At 37.5% G+C, this 15,843-nt stretch overlaps 2 protein-coding genes across 5 annotated transcripts; one reads left to right on the forward strand and one right to left on the reverse strand.

Moving 5' to 3' along the window:
• Positions 1-1,767: 1,767 nt before the first annotated feature.
• Positions 1,768-7,298, reverse strand: LOC103986859 (rab escort protein 1). Of its 2 annotated transcripts, XR_010487483.1 has the most exons (10): positions 6,511-7,298; positions 6,300-6,422; positions 5,332-5,431; positions 5,019-5,057; positions 4,238-4,469; positions 4,000-4,075; positions 3,610-3,811; positions 2,930-3,010; positions 2,125-2,269; positions 1,768-2,049 (listed from the first exon to the last, which is right to left on the reverse strand). XR_010487483.1 is itself a non-coding variant. In XM_009404975.3 (9 exons), the coding sequence occupies exons 1-9, from the start codon at positions 7,266-7,268 to the stop codon at positions 2,180-2,182; spliced, it is 1,701 nt and encodes a 566-aa protein (XP_009403250.3). In that variant the 5' UTR covers positions 7,269-7,298; the 3' UTR covers positions 1,768-2,179. The 2 variants fall into 2 exon arrangements, 1 of the variants encoding a protein (XP_009403250.3); XM_009404975.3 differs by having other exon boundaries at positions 1,768-2,269.
• A 144-nt stretch (positions 7,299-7,442) lies between these two features.
• On the forward strand, positions 7,443-15,278 carry LOC135581458 (uncharacterized). 3 transcript variants are annotated; one of them, XM_065111517.1, is made up of 4 exons: positions 7,443-7,601; positions 8,414-9,474; positions 12,990-13,264; positions 14,261-15,278. In XM_065111517.1, exons 2-4 carry the CDS (start codon positions 8,459-8,461, stop codon positions 14,980-14,982), a joined length of 2,013 nt encoding a protein of 670 aa, XP_064967589.1. In that variant the 5' UTR covers positions 7,443-7,601; positions 8,414-8,458; the 3' UTR covers positions 14,983-15,278. The 3 variants fall into 3 exon arrangements, with proteins under 3 accessions (XP_064967589.1, XP_064967588.1, XP_064967590.1); XM_065111516.1 differs by having other exon boundaries at positions 7,446-7,604; XM_065111518.1 differs by lacking the exon at positions 7,443-7,601 and adding an exon at positions 7,654-7,789.
• The last annotated feature ends 565 nt before the right edge of the window (positions 15,279-15,843 follow it).

Genomic DNA, 15,843 nt, shown 5'->3' on the forward strand with positions numbered 1-15,843 from the left:
TATATATATATATATATATATATATATATATATATATATATATTGAGGGAGAAGTCATCGGAAGGAGCACTGTTTGGGTCGTCTTCTCGGCAGGAATGCTGCCGTTCTTGCCGTTACTTCCAAGCGTGGGACCGAAATGGAGGCCGAGAGCGATCTTTGGAGCTCTCTTCTTCCGCGGGTGATCTTTGTTTGCTTCTTTGCCTCTGTCGCCGCTTCTTTCGTTGCTTCTTTCGATTGATCTTCTCGCGCTACTTCCTCTTTCGAGTCTTTGTCCTTCTCCTCGTCCTTCTAGTGCAAGAAACATCGAGGGGCCCGCCCAAGATTTCGATTCCTCTGCGGCCCGACACCCTCGGATTCCATTGAAGAACGAAAGAAGGATGGATGGGAAGGAACGGAAATCTTGTTTGTCTCAGACTTCTTGATTTCAGTAATTGATTGTCACTCGTTTGGGACTCGATGGTTTCTCGGATTCTTTCTCTGTTGCGACCCTTACCTTTCTTGCGATGGCCACGTTCTTTTGGCCGTAGAAGCCCCTGTGGCTCTCGTGTTACTTGTTCGACAAGCCTAGGTTTTCAAAGAATTTAATTTCCAGTTTTTGGTTCCGTCTTGGCGCTTTTTATTGCTTACCTTTTGAAAGTGAATCTTGTCTTCTGACTCACCTTTTATCACGTTGTGGCATCCTTCTTGCCAAGTTCGTATATTGTGTGTTCCATAGGAAGGAGTTTATGCATTTGCATATTGATTTGGTTTTAATGAATTTGCTGAAGATTTTAGCTGTTCCTGACATTTTTGAGATATTTGTCTAAATTTGAATTCGACCATCTGGAGTAACTTGTTGCATTGTTGTTTGCTAGTGCACCTTACTGGCCTTCTATTTCCAGAAAATTGTTGCATGGAAACTAAACTCTTAGTCCATAAATCAGGATCAAGTGAAAAGCTTTTAGAACAAGAATTTGGTTTTGGCACTCACTAGTTATTGAGACAATGGCATCAAGCTCATGGAAATCTGAACATGAAGAAGGCCTAGACAACTATGGGATATCTCATCAGCAAGCCTTGTAGGTGCATCAAGGATGATAGTTGAGGGCAGAACCGACTAAACATTTCCAACTGTAGATTCTAGAAAACACCCGGTCTCAAAGGCTAATTATATATTATCTTCTTTAGTTAGTTACCTTTAACATTCTAGTCCCTACACTTCAAAAAGTTACATTGACATCTCTATAGTTATGAAGTGAAACATCTAAATCCATTTACCATAATAACGTTGATTTTACTAATGAAAACATATAAACAAATAGTAAAAAAATAATTTTAACGTTTCAGTTACGATGGACGGTGGCACCGTTAGGATCGCGGAAGGGTGTTGTCACTATAATGTGCTAATCAAGTAATGTTAAATCCCTAGTCTCAACTTAAATTCAGGAAAAAAATAATGCTCATTCCAACCTTTGTGATTGGAAGGGGGCACCACAAGGAAGTAATCATTTCTCCCCTTGCACAATGGAAAACAAGTGACCAAAAGGATAAGGTTCAACATAATACTAGCACGTCCCACAAATATTATTAAGTAACATTATGAGTTGGACATAATTTGATGAAGGACTCAAAATCCACCACGATAAAAAAATAATTTAAAGCTCACCGCAACAAGAGAGGATCTAAAATCAGTTATGATGAAAAAACTTGAATCCCACGAAAGAGAGAGAACCATGACAAAGAAAGAACTTAAGCCTGCCTTCAAAATCCATCGATGATGATTTCTCCTTGGTAATAATTTTTTTTATAACTTTTTAGAAAAAATACTAAAGAATATCTCACAAGTGTCACAAACATAAATAAAAAGAAGGAAAAATATGGAAAGACAACAGTCATTTTACAACAGCAGCACATGTAACACTTTCTTTGTTCGACATACTGTGGAGGCATCACTAGTGATGCAACTTTCTCTGGCGCAGCTCCACAAAACACAAATCACCATCAGCAGCTCACGAGGCAAATTAAAATTGCACCAGCGGCACGTCCATGAGATTGGTAGATGTTCACACCCTGCTAATTTTACAAAATCACAAAAAAATATTTGACCGCTGATGAATTATTTGGTACTTCTTTTTGTAATCTTACATTAATACAATGAGTATCCAGAGGACTAATATCAGTAGCGCATGCATGCGGAGAATCACTCCGGCAGGCTGCTATCATCTTCAGCATTGTCAGGTGCAGGAATCTTCCGAAAAAATTCCTCCTCCGGATACATGGTGGTAAATAACTGCCACATATAGTATACAGAACCAGAATCTAGTCAGGATTATGACAAAAATAATCAAAGATGAATGATGGTAATTAGCGCGGCCAGAATTTTCTTTTTCACTATTTAATTTGTCAAAAACACAGAAGAGTCTTGAGATAGTTTTATGTTGAGAATCTACTCTCTCATCTAAAATTTATCCCAAAATAAGTGTGGTCATTTTGGAAAGAAAATAGTGTGTCCATTGGGTTAATTCACTTGTACTTGACATATCAGCCAAACAACAAACCTTCCTTTTGTGTTCTTTATTTCTCTTTTATTTTCTTTTCATTTCTATAAGCAATAATTTTCATTTTCTTCCACTTTCTTTGGACCCAAAACAGAGGCAGACATGTTGTGCTTAAGAGTCACTGGGAGCTCAAAATATACATTTTCTAGTAGATAAAGTCCGGGATTGATGGAAGCCAATAACCTGAAGTTAAATCATGCAAGTCGGCAGCAAAAGTGCCAAATGATTGAAAATTGGGTCAAAATGACCTTCAATTATTTTTTTACTTCAGGTGTTTGAGAATCTAGTACACTAGGTCAAAATGGTGTGATTAGTAGTGCCAGATTGTTCTCACCACAAGATGATGACCTAAGATGCAAGAAGTTAATTACTGAAACAAATTGCTTAGATACCTTTTTTGTTGTCTCCAGTATGTTTCTGTAGTCGAGATTCTCATCAGGCATGGGAGATGAACATACAGCACCAAATGAAGCCTGCAATGATACAGAAATTTTATATACATATAAAGTAACATATATCCAGCTGAACTATAAATATTGAAAACCATTCTCAGAAAGCACAAGTAATCATGCTCTTCTAAAAATATGAAAATAGTTCTTCAAATTCCTCTTGTTTATTTTTATACCAAACCAACATAAAAAATATTAAGAAAATATAAACAGTTAAAAAAGAATCCAAACATAAATACAATCCAATAAGGTACTAAACCTAATATCAAAATCCACATCCAATAATAATTACCAGGTCACAAATTAGATTTTGCATTACAATTCAAAAACTAGAGTCTTCTTCTTTTAAGAGAATCAATATGCAATAGTATACATAATGAAAATCATGTTATAATTAATCTTTACCACAACTTAAATTTTGAAATGCTCAACCTAAGTTTATATGCTGATGAACCAAACATCATAATAAATGTCACATTGATATGTTTAAACTATAAATACTGGAAAGATATCAATTTTTGGATATAAATCTAGTGGATCCAAATGGCGATCCCACATGATAAGAGACAGAGTTAAGGAATCAAACCCCAAAAATTGGGTTGCATAACAAAAATAAACCACACCTGCTTCAGCTCCTGACCATAGACAAGGCTCCACTTCAGAGCTGGTTTGTTTTCTCCTTCAGAGCCTTCAGTCTCTGTAGATAAATGACAGGTAACAGGTCCGTCCACATTTGTTATATGGAATAAAGCATTCATAGCTCCATTTATATGTTTCTTTCCTGATATGGCATCATCACAAGGTGTAGAAAGATACACTACAAACCTGCAAGAGAAGAAAATTATCCCTTCTAGGTAGATTTGAAAAATGTCAAAATGATGCTTTGTAAATTTATGAAGGATGAGTAGCATATATATATATATATATAGACAATTGTTTTATAATTTGGTACTAGTAACAAGATGGTGTTTTTCTAGAAAACAACTATAGGTAATTCTAATGGGTTAACTTACAATCCTGGAGGACAAACTGCTACATTGCTGCTCAACTGAAGCACTTGAATTGTTGCTGTCTGATCTGAGTACAATGCTACATCAAGAAATACTCAGTTATATTATATTTGATAGACCTGAGATAATTGAGTTGAAATTGGATGACATGGACATAAGGGTGATACAAATGTTAGTATGCAGCACAGGAGGCTAAGTTAAATAGGAATCAAGATGAAAATGACAGACGTGTAAATCTTACATTTTGGGGGGAAAATCACCAGAACATTTGACGAATCTGGTAATATAGAGCTACCAGTAATGCAAACTCCTTTAGCAACTCTCCCCGAAAGACTTGAGGCATTCAACCCTTCACACGCAACATTTGGAGGTGAGATTGAGGATGAAACTTCAAATGATGGGTCCATTACCACCTGGTGGCCGAATATATCTTGACCAGATGCCAATTTAACACCTTTATATTTTCCAGTTTCCTACATTTTCGAGAGATACCTCCACCTTTAGAATAGAACCTAAGGTTGTTGCAAAGAAATTAATAAGATAGAGTTGAGATACGAACAGATTAAAGTAAAGGGCATGATGTGGTTTATTAAAGTCATTAAGGGATAGCATGTTTAGCACACAATTGTTAGGACAACAAGACAGTATAATCTAACTCAGAACTTAGCCAAATTGAACTCAAATAACCAGACAAATAATCCAATTGAAACCAAACCCAGATAATCTGACTAATAAACCAATGGTTGCTGGAGTTGGATAAATAAATTGGGAGCAATGGTGGTTTTAATTATTTTCACCACAAGATCACCCAGATACAAAGGCAACATAATATATATATATATATATATATATATATATATATATATATATATATATATATATATATATATATATATATATTTATATTTATATTTATATTTATATTTATATTTATATATATTCCTGAAAGAGAATAACTTAGCTGCAAAGGTGGTAATTACCATTACCCTGTCAAATAACAATCATGATCGTAAATATTATACCTTATCAAAGAGAAGTGCACACACAGGCATATGCAAGACCTGCATATGATCACAACCAGAAAACAAGCAAATCAGTTCCGACTACATCACAGTTCAAAAGCGAGATAATGTAAACATAAAAACAATAAATAAAGGTGATACCTTACATCCAAACAACCACAAATTTTGTTTCAAATTGAAATAATTTGACTACTGTATATCACTCTCTGAACACAAAAAGAGGGGTAGTCTTTGTGTCATTCTTTACTTAGAGATACTTAAACAAGATAGGCAGGACATACCAGACAGGCAGGACAAGCTGTCAAATACTTACATAAAGAGCACCTTTAACTGCAGCACAACGGCAGAAAGCTTGAGGTAGTTCTCCATGACCATACATAGGATAGATGAATGCACCTAGTGCATTAGGAAACCTGCCATGAAATTAGTCAGTAACCATATACTTCAAGGCCAAGACCACTAGTGAATTAAGAAGCATAACCTAGACAAAAAATAGAAATTTAATTCATCAATTTTTTGGGATTTTCAAGTCTGTGAGCAATTTTTTGGGATTTAATCAGTACTGCTTCCAAGACCAACAGTAATAATAACATGCTATCAACAAAACACAGGGGACCATTGATGCATTATCAAAGCAACTTTCACATTAACTAAAAAAGAACATGAATCATATTGCCAAAAAGTTCTCCCAGTTGGAGCAAAAAGGATATTCAAAGCTAATTTTTAAATTATAAAATAAAGCAGAAACATTACACTTACTGACCAAATATTATTTACCCAAAAAAGAGAAAACAGTAGCCACTACTGTTTCAATGCTTTAATGATATTTGTTGTTCTTCCATTTTCAGTGTACAAAGGATGGTCATGGCAACACATGACCTCATTCACCTGCTCCTCTCTCATCGAAAGCATTAAATCTTTCAGATAAAATAGAGCAACATGATGCATTAGACTCCTAGAAGTGTGTATCTGCAGAGGTCACACTTATGCAACCACTGCCACACGTCAAGAAGTTATCTCCATGATTTAAATACTTGAGCACAAAATATATATGGACCAACCTAGAAATTTTATCAAGGTTCTAAGTTGTAAATGCAATGCACTGTTTTATCAGATGCATCAGCAAATGTTATTGTAAAGAAGTCAGTGGTCACACTTTGTACATCGGCCTCAATGAAAGAACATACGAGGTTCTCTTTTCACTGGACACAAATTTCACCTCCAAAATGCTAACTTGTAACATAATAGATGGGAAGAATTTAAGCAAGCGTCTAAGTTTACCTAGCAACAGATTTGGTGTAAAGAGCCAGACTCTCTATACCATCTTTTGTCACAATCAATTTTTTGCTTGACTCTGCATTTTCTTGATCGTAATCTGCTAGTGTGATTGCGTATAAAATCATCCTGAAATACAAAAGTTAGTCACAAAAAAGGGAGCAAATTGGAGGCTTCAAGCGATAGGAATACATCGAGCATGCAAAATGGTACTTACGCTCTGATCTTTGGCGGGAGGCGTTTGCTGCGAAGGAAGTCAGCGAAGGGCATCTCCAAGTCATCGGCCGGGATCCTAACGAACCCGTCCTCCTCCGCGGTGCCACCGTCGCCGCATTGATCGGAGTCAATGTGGCCCTGGACCAGCTTCAAGAACTTCATCATCTGGTTCTTCTCCGCGAGGCCGAGGGTGCGGTCCCTAAAGATGGCCTGCCTCGAGTCGGGCACGGCGCAGAGTTTGCCCTCCCAAAAGATGAGGGTGGCGTCGACGCTCTTGAACTCGACGTGGTGGCTGGCCCCCGAGCGCAGCAGCAGATCCACCATGGCGTCGGCGCAGTAGAGGATCCTCGGTCCAGGGAGGTCCACGAGGAAGCCTTTAGATGGTTCAGGAAACTTGCCCAAAGTCTCGACATCGGAGTAGAGGCGGAGGCGTCGGAGATCGACAGCTTCGTAGGACGAAGAGTCTTCGGCGGCGGTAGGTGGATAAGGGAGAGGGGAGGAGTCGAGGGACGAGGAGGGGAGTTCGAGGAATGAGGAAAGGGAGGCGAGAGAGAGAGAGGTGAAGTGGGAGCCGTAGAAGGGGTTGGGGTCGACGTGGAGGACAGACTTGGCGGCAGATGCGGAGGCGGCGGCGAGGAGGGATTCAGGTAGACCGGTGCCGCAGACGATGAGGTCGAAGGTGGTTGGATCGATGGTGGGATATTGGTTCTGAAGAGACGAGGAAGAGGAGGAAGACGAAGTCTCGATGTCGGCGGCCATGGGGGCAGCGGAGGGAAGGGGAGAAGAAGGGATGGGCTTGGAATTATCAATCGAGTGGGTCGGTGGTAAACCGGACTTGGTCGGAAATGGACCGGACCGGATTAAATTGGGCCGGAGGTGACTTAATTCGACCGGACTGATCGAGGAACGCACAGATGGATGAGTTGATGTTAAACCGAGTCCTGACTCGGACGAAGTTCGAGTTGTTATCATGCCCCGCCTTTGGACACTCGACGACACCTCTCTCCGCCGCTACCCAACGCCGCCAATCCCGTCTGAGGGCCACCGCAGCCATCAGTAGAGCTCGGCCTCATCTTCTTCTCGCTTGGTCGGGTGGTAATACCTACCCATCTCGCCCTCTCTTCTTTCTTTCTTGTTTGCTCTATCTTTCTCGCCTTTCTCGTCGTTCTTGTATCCTTGTTTTAGAGGACTACGGGGTTAACTTTGTTAATCTTGGTCAAATTGGTTTTTCCTTGCCTTGATTTGAACACCAAGATGGTAAAGTCGTCCGATTTCACTAGGTTTGTCGTTTTACTTCTAGGGTTTCGAGTTCGTGTTTGTTATTTCTGATTCTGTGATATGTTATCGCCCTTTCGTGCTTCCTGGATCATCAAAAGAGAAATTTCTTCAGTTGTTAGGTTTATTTTTTTTTATTTCTATGTTTTCCTTGACTCAACAGCCCCAAAATAAGATCTTTTTGAGCTTTCGACAAAGAACAATTTTTTGCTTGGATTTTTATTTTTCATCAAGTTTTTTTTTTCACGTTTTTTAACAGAATGGAATGCGTTCTCGTATTTGGATCATCGGGAGACGAAAGCCGTATATTCTATGCGAAGTTTTTCTTTCTTGTTCTTGTAACATGTTACTTAAGGCATGCTATCTTTACCTGTAGCCCATCACATAACCGGTACATATTTTGTGAGACGTAAATGTTATCACTCGGTTTCTGATAAGAAATATTATCAGGTTAATGTGTTTGAATTATAAAGCTAGTTGTAATATATTTTACTAGCCCATGAATGGGGCAATTAATGTGTTTAAATATGTTCTTGGCTGTTTAATAATCACATTCTGTTGACCTTGCTGCTGCTGGAGGCTTTCCTTTTTTTTCTTGGCTAATTAGTATTATTTGTTGGTGCTTTCAGATCTGTTTTAGGAAAAGGAGGAAACATTGTACACTTCTTACAGTGATGGATCGGCAAGCTCAGGAGTACTTAACAGCCATGGCCTTTGCTCAGCAACAACAGCAGCAGGCAAGCATGCAACCACAACAACAGTTTGGATTTCATCCACAACCTCAACAATTTCCTCATCAAGTACATGGTACACCATTCCTGCCTCCTCATCCCTCTCAACCATTTCCTGCCTATCATCACCACTTTCCCCCACAGCAGCAGATTTTTCCTCATCATCTTCCTCTTAATCTTCAACAACAACAGCAGGCCTTAGCTGCCTTAGAACCTCATAATTTACCCCTTCATATCATGGCACAAGCGGCTTACACACATCCATACGAGTCAGCTCCACCAGTTGCTCCACCTTCAGATCCTGAGCTTCAACAGCGGATTGATATGTTGGTGGAATATGTTGCCAAGAATGGCTCTGAATTTGAATCTATGGTCTGTGAGAAACAGCGTGACAATCCTGATTACAGTTTCCTTTTTGGCGGCGAAGGACATAATTACTATAGATATAAATGCTGGCTATACACACGACCACCTGGTGCACCCTCCCACCATTCTTTCCACTCCTCTTCAATGCCTATGATTCCTTCATCTCATAATCCAATGTTAAATCCATCTGCCGTAAATCCTACTCTCATAAGCACGCCAGCTGGTCCAACGGGTTCTGTGTTCGGAGCACCACAGTTGCATCAACCTTCTTATCCACCCTTTTATGATCAGCATCAGAAGTTGCACTCCCAACCTTTCATGGGACAACCTCGACCTGATTATGAACTGTCAACAAAGTCATTCAAGGGGCTATCAGGACCACTTCCATCTGATGTTGCTGCAGAGCTTAGTAGTGTGCTTATCAATCTTACTGGCACCAAAGAATCAATAAAGGGGGCCAAAGTGTGGTTTATGCAAAGGTCACCTTTTGCACCAGCTCTAGCTGAGTCACTTAGAGACAGAATTTTTGCTTTAGATGATTCTGAGAGGCAGATGCATATCATTTTTCTGGTCAATGACATTCTCTTTGACAGGTACTACATCTCTTTCTTTTATCTATTTGTCACATTATCTTTAGCAGAAAATGATCAGTTCTTGTTTAGGGTTCAAAGTCATTCCACTTTCTTCTTTTTTTTGACATTTGGATATGGCGGATTTGTTATTAATTTTAGAGTATGAATATAAGATCACCTCAATTGATTTCTATTTGATGTATAACAAACATTCGGTTTCATATTTGCTGATATGGGAGTCCGTATTCATTTTTTGTTGTAAGTGGTTTTGCTTGTGAAACCAAATACACTATTTGATGTTTCATATTTTTATTTTACATTTGGAGAACACTGAACAATATGAGCACTTTTTTTTCTCCTCTTTTCTATGTCACCTTTTAGATGGATGAGGTAGGCTATTGGAGAAGTATGCTCTCTCTTTAGGCCTTCCTCTCTGGTCTAATGCCTGGCATGGCATGAAACAGGAACTAAAGGTATTAGTGGAATATTATTTTCATCTTATATTACTTGGAGGGATTATTCTTAGAATAATATCATATTCAATAAATTCACATTATTCAATAAGCAAATAACATATTCAATTAATGCAATTACATCTTTGGAATTTCACAATATCCAAATTCAAATAACATTATGATTAGAATCAAATCCAAGTTTAGATACTTAAATTGTTCTTTCGAGCATATTTATGGACATTTGAAGAACTTTAATGGTAGTATGAGCAAACCACGTCTTAATAAACATTAAAACTCACATACGAGTTAAACTAATATATAAAATATATCTCTTGCTAAAACTTATTAATTGTATTTATCTTCAGCACTTGCTAAATCTTTCGTATTGGTTATACAGAAATCATAACATTAGTTTTATACTTTGTAAATCATAAACTTAGCATTATGTATCTTGCAAACCATAAACTATAAGACTTTAAATAGTTTGAAAATACTTTAAATAGTTTTTCAAAATGATACATATTTAATTTTTAAAATAATGTGTACATAACAAAGAATATATACAGAATAATTGTCGTATTAGCAAGGACAATGATGGCCATGTTGTATCCCATAATAAAGTCCATAGTCATTTTCAATCCTCATGATATATTATCCCTGTGCTAGGGCTTAAAAGAAATTACTTTTCGAAGAAATATTAATTTTTAGCCTCTTTAGAAAATCAATGTTTAGTTCCCATTAAGATCATCATAATGACCGACAATTGAAATATTTAATACTTACAGGAATCTAAGGGTTTCAATAGTTCTTTACAAATCTTTTCAAATCTTGGTAGCATCATATAACATTTTAAGACTAATATATGCAAAAAAATTGTAATACTTTTGAACAATAAAATATTATACAATTCAATAAATACTTCAAATAACCTTTCAAATCTTATAGTTTTACTCTTTTTAAAAATACATATAGTAACTTTGAGTATGGGTAAACGAAATCACATGGTACTTACCTTAATTATAGAATATCCTTTTGATTTTCTTAAATTATATAAGGAGTATGATTAGAATCATGCATACATGCATGTTGTAATTTATCATGCAGATTATCAAGTCCAATTTATCATATATGCATGATGTAATTGATCTCGATCAAAATTTCTTTTTATCCTTCTCTTTCTTTTTGCTTTCATTTTTTGTTTTCTTTTTCTTGTTTAGTTTCTTTTTTACTTCCCTTCTAGTTCTTTACACTTTCCTTTACGTCTCTACTCGTCGATCTTCCTTCCGTTGAAGGAGTAAACAACATATTTGCAGCAAAATAATCTCTCTTTCTTTCACTTTTTGTTAGATCAATTATAATCCTAATTGTTACAACCTGATCTAATGGGATAATTGGCATGGGAGCTTTGTTGAGCTTGAACCACTGCCCTAGAATGCTTACGCTAAAATTAACAATCGTATACCTATCAGACTCCTAAAAGTCAATATAAGTCTTAATCCACTTTCGATATGGGACTAAATCGAGGGCATTACAAAAAGCATGTTAGAATGTAAGTTTTATTCCTTCTTGATGATTTTCATATCACATGATGTTATTCAACGAATCATAGAATTTGAGAAAATTATTCCATATGATTTATGTTCTTGATAAAATATTTAGACTAAAATATATTCATGAATTCTATTCTAGGATTTCTTTAGAATATTTATTTCAAGAGTGAAGTTGATATCTTCGATCATATAATAAGTTGTAAGTTTGCATATAAGATTTTGAATAACAAATAATGATTATTAAATTGATCGAATTTTGAATCATAGATTTATTAAAAAGTGAGAAGTTGTTATTTGTAGCCATGACTTTTTGAGACTCCAACAATGGCAACGAAAGAAGAGAAGGGTGAAATAAAATAAAATCTTTATAGCAAACTGCAAACCCACATTGTGATTATGCATCAACAGAAGTTTGCAAACCCTAGTTTAGTCCAAGGTTCGTAATACCGTACCGTACCGGTGTTTCGACCTGAGCTTGGTATCGGTACGGTACGGTATACCGAGCGGTACACCCAGGTGTACCGAGCGGTATACTCAGGTGTGCCGAGTACTGTAGCTCTACTACAGTGCTACAATGCACTCGGACCGGTAACAAGCGGTCCGCATACCGGCAACCTGTCGGACCGGTACGTACTGCCCGATACGGGCGGTACAGTTCGGTACTGCAGACATTGGTTTAATCCTACATTAAAATTAGGAGAAGAATGGAGTCTATCTAATAAGTACTCGAAGGATGTGCTACAGTTAATTTGGGCTTAAGAATTTTTAGTGGTGGTTTAGACTCAATAAGTTGATGAATCAATTATCCAATGGGTTTAAGTTGTTATAAATGGTATCACAGCTGACATAGTATTGAAAATAATGAGCTATCTAAGTAGTAAAGGATTATCCCATCAATATATATATATGTATATACATATACATACATACATATATACATACATATATAATATACATATACATACATAGAGAGAGAGAGAGATAGCTATATCACTCCTATAGGAGCAACTGGCTCCTATTAGGAAAAGGGTCAACCTACCCATAGTTCTATAATGTGGGAATATTTCCAAATTACACGATATGATAGTCATTAGGTAGTATTTTATTTTGTAGTGATTTGTTGCATTGGTAAAAATGGGATTGACTAGTGACCAATTGACTGACGATATCTTAATTTGGTCTACTTGCACCTCTGAAGGATCTAAGCTAGGTTGATCCTTTTCCTAATTGGCTCAGTTTTTAGGTAGCTCCAGTTGGAGCATTATAATTTCTGCCAATATATACTATAATACGCATATATTTATAAATACTTGTCTGTATTTAATTAATGTAGGATATTTCTGCAAAGATATATTGTACTGTCAAGATTTGTTTACCAAGTTTCTCTATATTTCCTTTGTTCAATTTACTAATTATTGTTTTCTTGTTCTTCTGACATTGATTAGCCCTCATTCAACTGAGTAAGAAGCCACTTGTTTAGATACTTCATTCCGATGATTGATCTATATTTAGCATTTACCTTTTGTTGCAGCTTGCAACACCGAATCAGTCCTCGAGAACTGGATAATGAAGCACTTGCATTTAGACCTGTGTTGGGATCCATGCTTGCAAAAATTTACAATAATCCTCATAACAAAGATGCTAACCAGTCTCGTTTGGAGAAGATATTACAGTTTTGGGCATCAAAGGAAGTGTATAACCAGGATACTGTTACTAGCCTTGAGAGAGAAATGACTGGTGGATTACCATGTCGATCAGCAGCACAAATGGAAGCAGTAGGTGGATTAAACTCCTCAAATCTCACAGGTCTGTTTTGCTATCTCTTATCCATGTGCAACAGAATTCTGCATGCTACAACATCCGCTCCATGTTAGTTTCAATTCTTTTATTTTTTTACTTTTGTTGGACCACTCAAACATTCATATGAAATGTACCATTTGTTTGTACCTTAACTTCTAGGTGTGCTGTATTGTAAAAGGTTCTTCGAACTTGAGGTTCTTCAAACTTCTTGACAACTATAAGTCATGATTATCTAGGGCTTTGTGATCCACAGTTGTTCCACCTGCCTATATGTCATGGTTTTTTTCCTTTACAAAATCATTCTGAGAAGCTAGCAATAGTCTTTTGGTAGAGCTAAATTTACTAACAAGCATTGAGCTCTGCGCCAGTTGACTGCTTCCTTTTTCCACCTTCCGCAAAATTTTCTTATTTTAGACTGCAGAAACCCCCTTTGCAGTTTTTTATTCGAGTTATACCCTTTGTGATATGCACTAATTTGAACTCATTATTGAAATATACATGAGAATGACTACAATCTTCTCCATTGGTTGCATGATATTCTTTGCTTATAGAACATTAACCTTGGACATGAGTAACCTATTCTGGAAGCAGAATCATACCAACTTCCAATCATTCAATGGCCATTGTTACCCAGAATGTAGATGTTCGATCACAAGTCGACTCCTGTTGCTTATAGAACATTAAATGATCCATCTTATTTCTAAAAGCACTTCAGAATCTCTGAATAAACTTCTATCATTCTAATAATCCTGTGGAACATTTATCTTCATTCTTCATGTCTTATGCTGCAAGATTATTTCTTGGTCCTCATGCTATGCTATTATCTTTTACCCATGTTGTTTGGTGCTCGGCCTATCAGTTTGTGTCATGAATTATAAAAAATTAGAGCACCTTTATTGACAATTTGGTTAACCCACTTAAGCATTAAATATTACCTCGCTATTAGCATTTTTTTAATTGACAGTGTGAACTTTACACCATTTTTATCTCTTTTGGTTGTAGGCTTAACACCTCAACAATGGTCGGACAATAAAAATTCTGATCTGAGTTTCCAAAGTCAAGAAGTCACCAACAAACATTTGCCTCCAACTTCAGCTCTGCAGTTCACACCTACTGTAACACAGCAGACTCCATCCTCGCTCACTCTTCCAGTCCAACCAACTGTGCCGACATCTCTCCCTCAGCTGCAACCCAATTCCGCAGCCAGCATAATGGATCAAGGTCCTTCACCTTATCCTTTGTTCCCCCCTGGCCTCATCCCTGACATGGTGAGGAAGACGCAGATCGGTAGTGGTGTTCCCTACTCTCCTTTAAGTACTCTTGATATCCCCACTGTGATTGCCCCATCCACCATGTCCCCTTCAAAGGTTCTCGATCAAGTGTCCAAGTTCTTCAAAGAGATTGGAGAGATCAACCCATCAGAAGGGCCAATTAGACAGTCTGCATCAGATGATGAATACGATGAATGTGGGATGGAGCCTCCCGCTCGAAAGGGAGGGGCATGCATTCCTCCACCGAACTTGAAGATGGATGCAGAAACTGGAGCGTATGCTGATGGTAGCGTTGATCGAAAAGCAGGATCGGGTGGCTCAGGAAGGTTGGGACTCGGAGCCACTGCAGACCCCAATGAGGTGAGCCAGTACGATGATGTCTATTCTTCCTATCGCAAGCAGAGAAGCACCAACTATCATTCTTCAATGAGTGCCAGAGCTGCATCGAGGTGATGGAGAAACCCTTGCATCCTTTGTCAGAAATCATGTTCGATCCTGGAATGCACCTTACTGTGATGGATCACACCAAAATCTTGCGCTACTTCCATGGCTAAATATTCGGCGCAAGTTTGCTTCTGTTATTTATATCGAACTTTCGCCTGTCAAAAGATTGTTCTGTCAAAGGTTCTTCATGTAAATGGCTCTTTCTTGCCCGCACCGAGTTAACAATTTCTTTTGTTTCACAACTTCATCAAAATTGTAACTGGTCTTGCTGAAAGCCATGATTTGGACTTGGATTGAACCTGTTACTCGCTGGTACAGCTTGTGAGGAAAGTTTTGGCTATGGTTCAACTGAAACTTCTATGAATCTTTTTCATAGCAGAACAGCTTTGTAGATTGTTCCAGCGATGCCTCCATTCAGTTAATGAATAGTTGTATTGACTGCACTTCCAAGTTCTACTCACAGGTCAGATGGATCAGAAAGGTTGCATGCGGAAGTAGATATATAACAATTGAGTTCGATAGTCCCTTAAATTTCAGAACATAGATTTGTATGCATCCATGGGTGGATACACAATAGTCAGGAAGTTGGCTAGAACAGGTAACACAGAATAAGAATTTTCATTGACATAGTAGAAAATTAACCTTATACTGCCTGTAAGATGGCCTCGTTTGGATCAAGAATCTGAAAGCTTTTCTTTTTCTGTATATTGGTTCCAAAGGATGAAATAAATGGACGTGTATACAATGTGATATTTAAATTGTTAGCTTTGTGACAACATTATATATATACACACATACATACATACATATGTGCGTATGTGGAGTCGATAGAAAAAATTTAAAAAAAATGAAAAAGATGTAAAAGAGATT

The sequence above is a fragment of the Musa acuminata genome, chromosome BXJ2-6 (assembly GCF_036884655.1).
Source record: "Musa acuminata AAA Group cultivar baxijiao chromosome BXJ2-6, Cavendish_Baxijiao_AAA, whole genome shotgun sequence".
NCBI classification, from domain to species: Eukaryota; Viridiplantae; Streptophyta; class Magnoliopsida; order Zingiberales; family Musaceae; genus Musa; species Musa acuminata.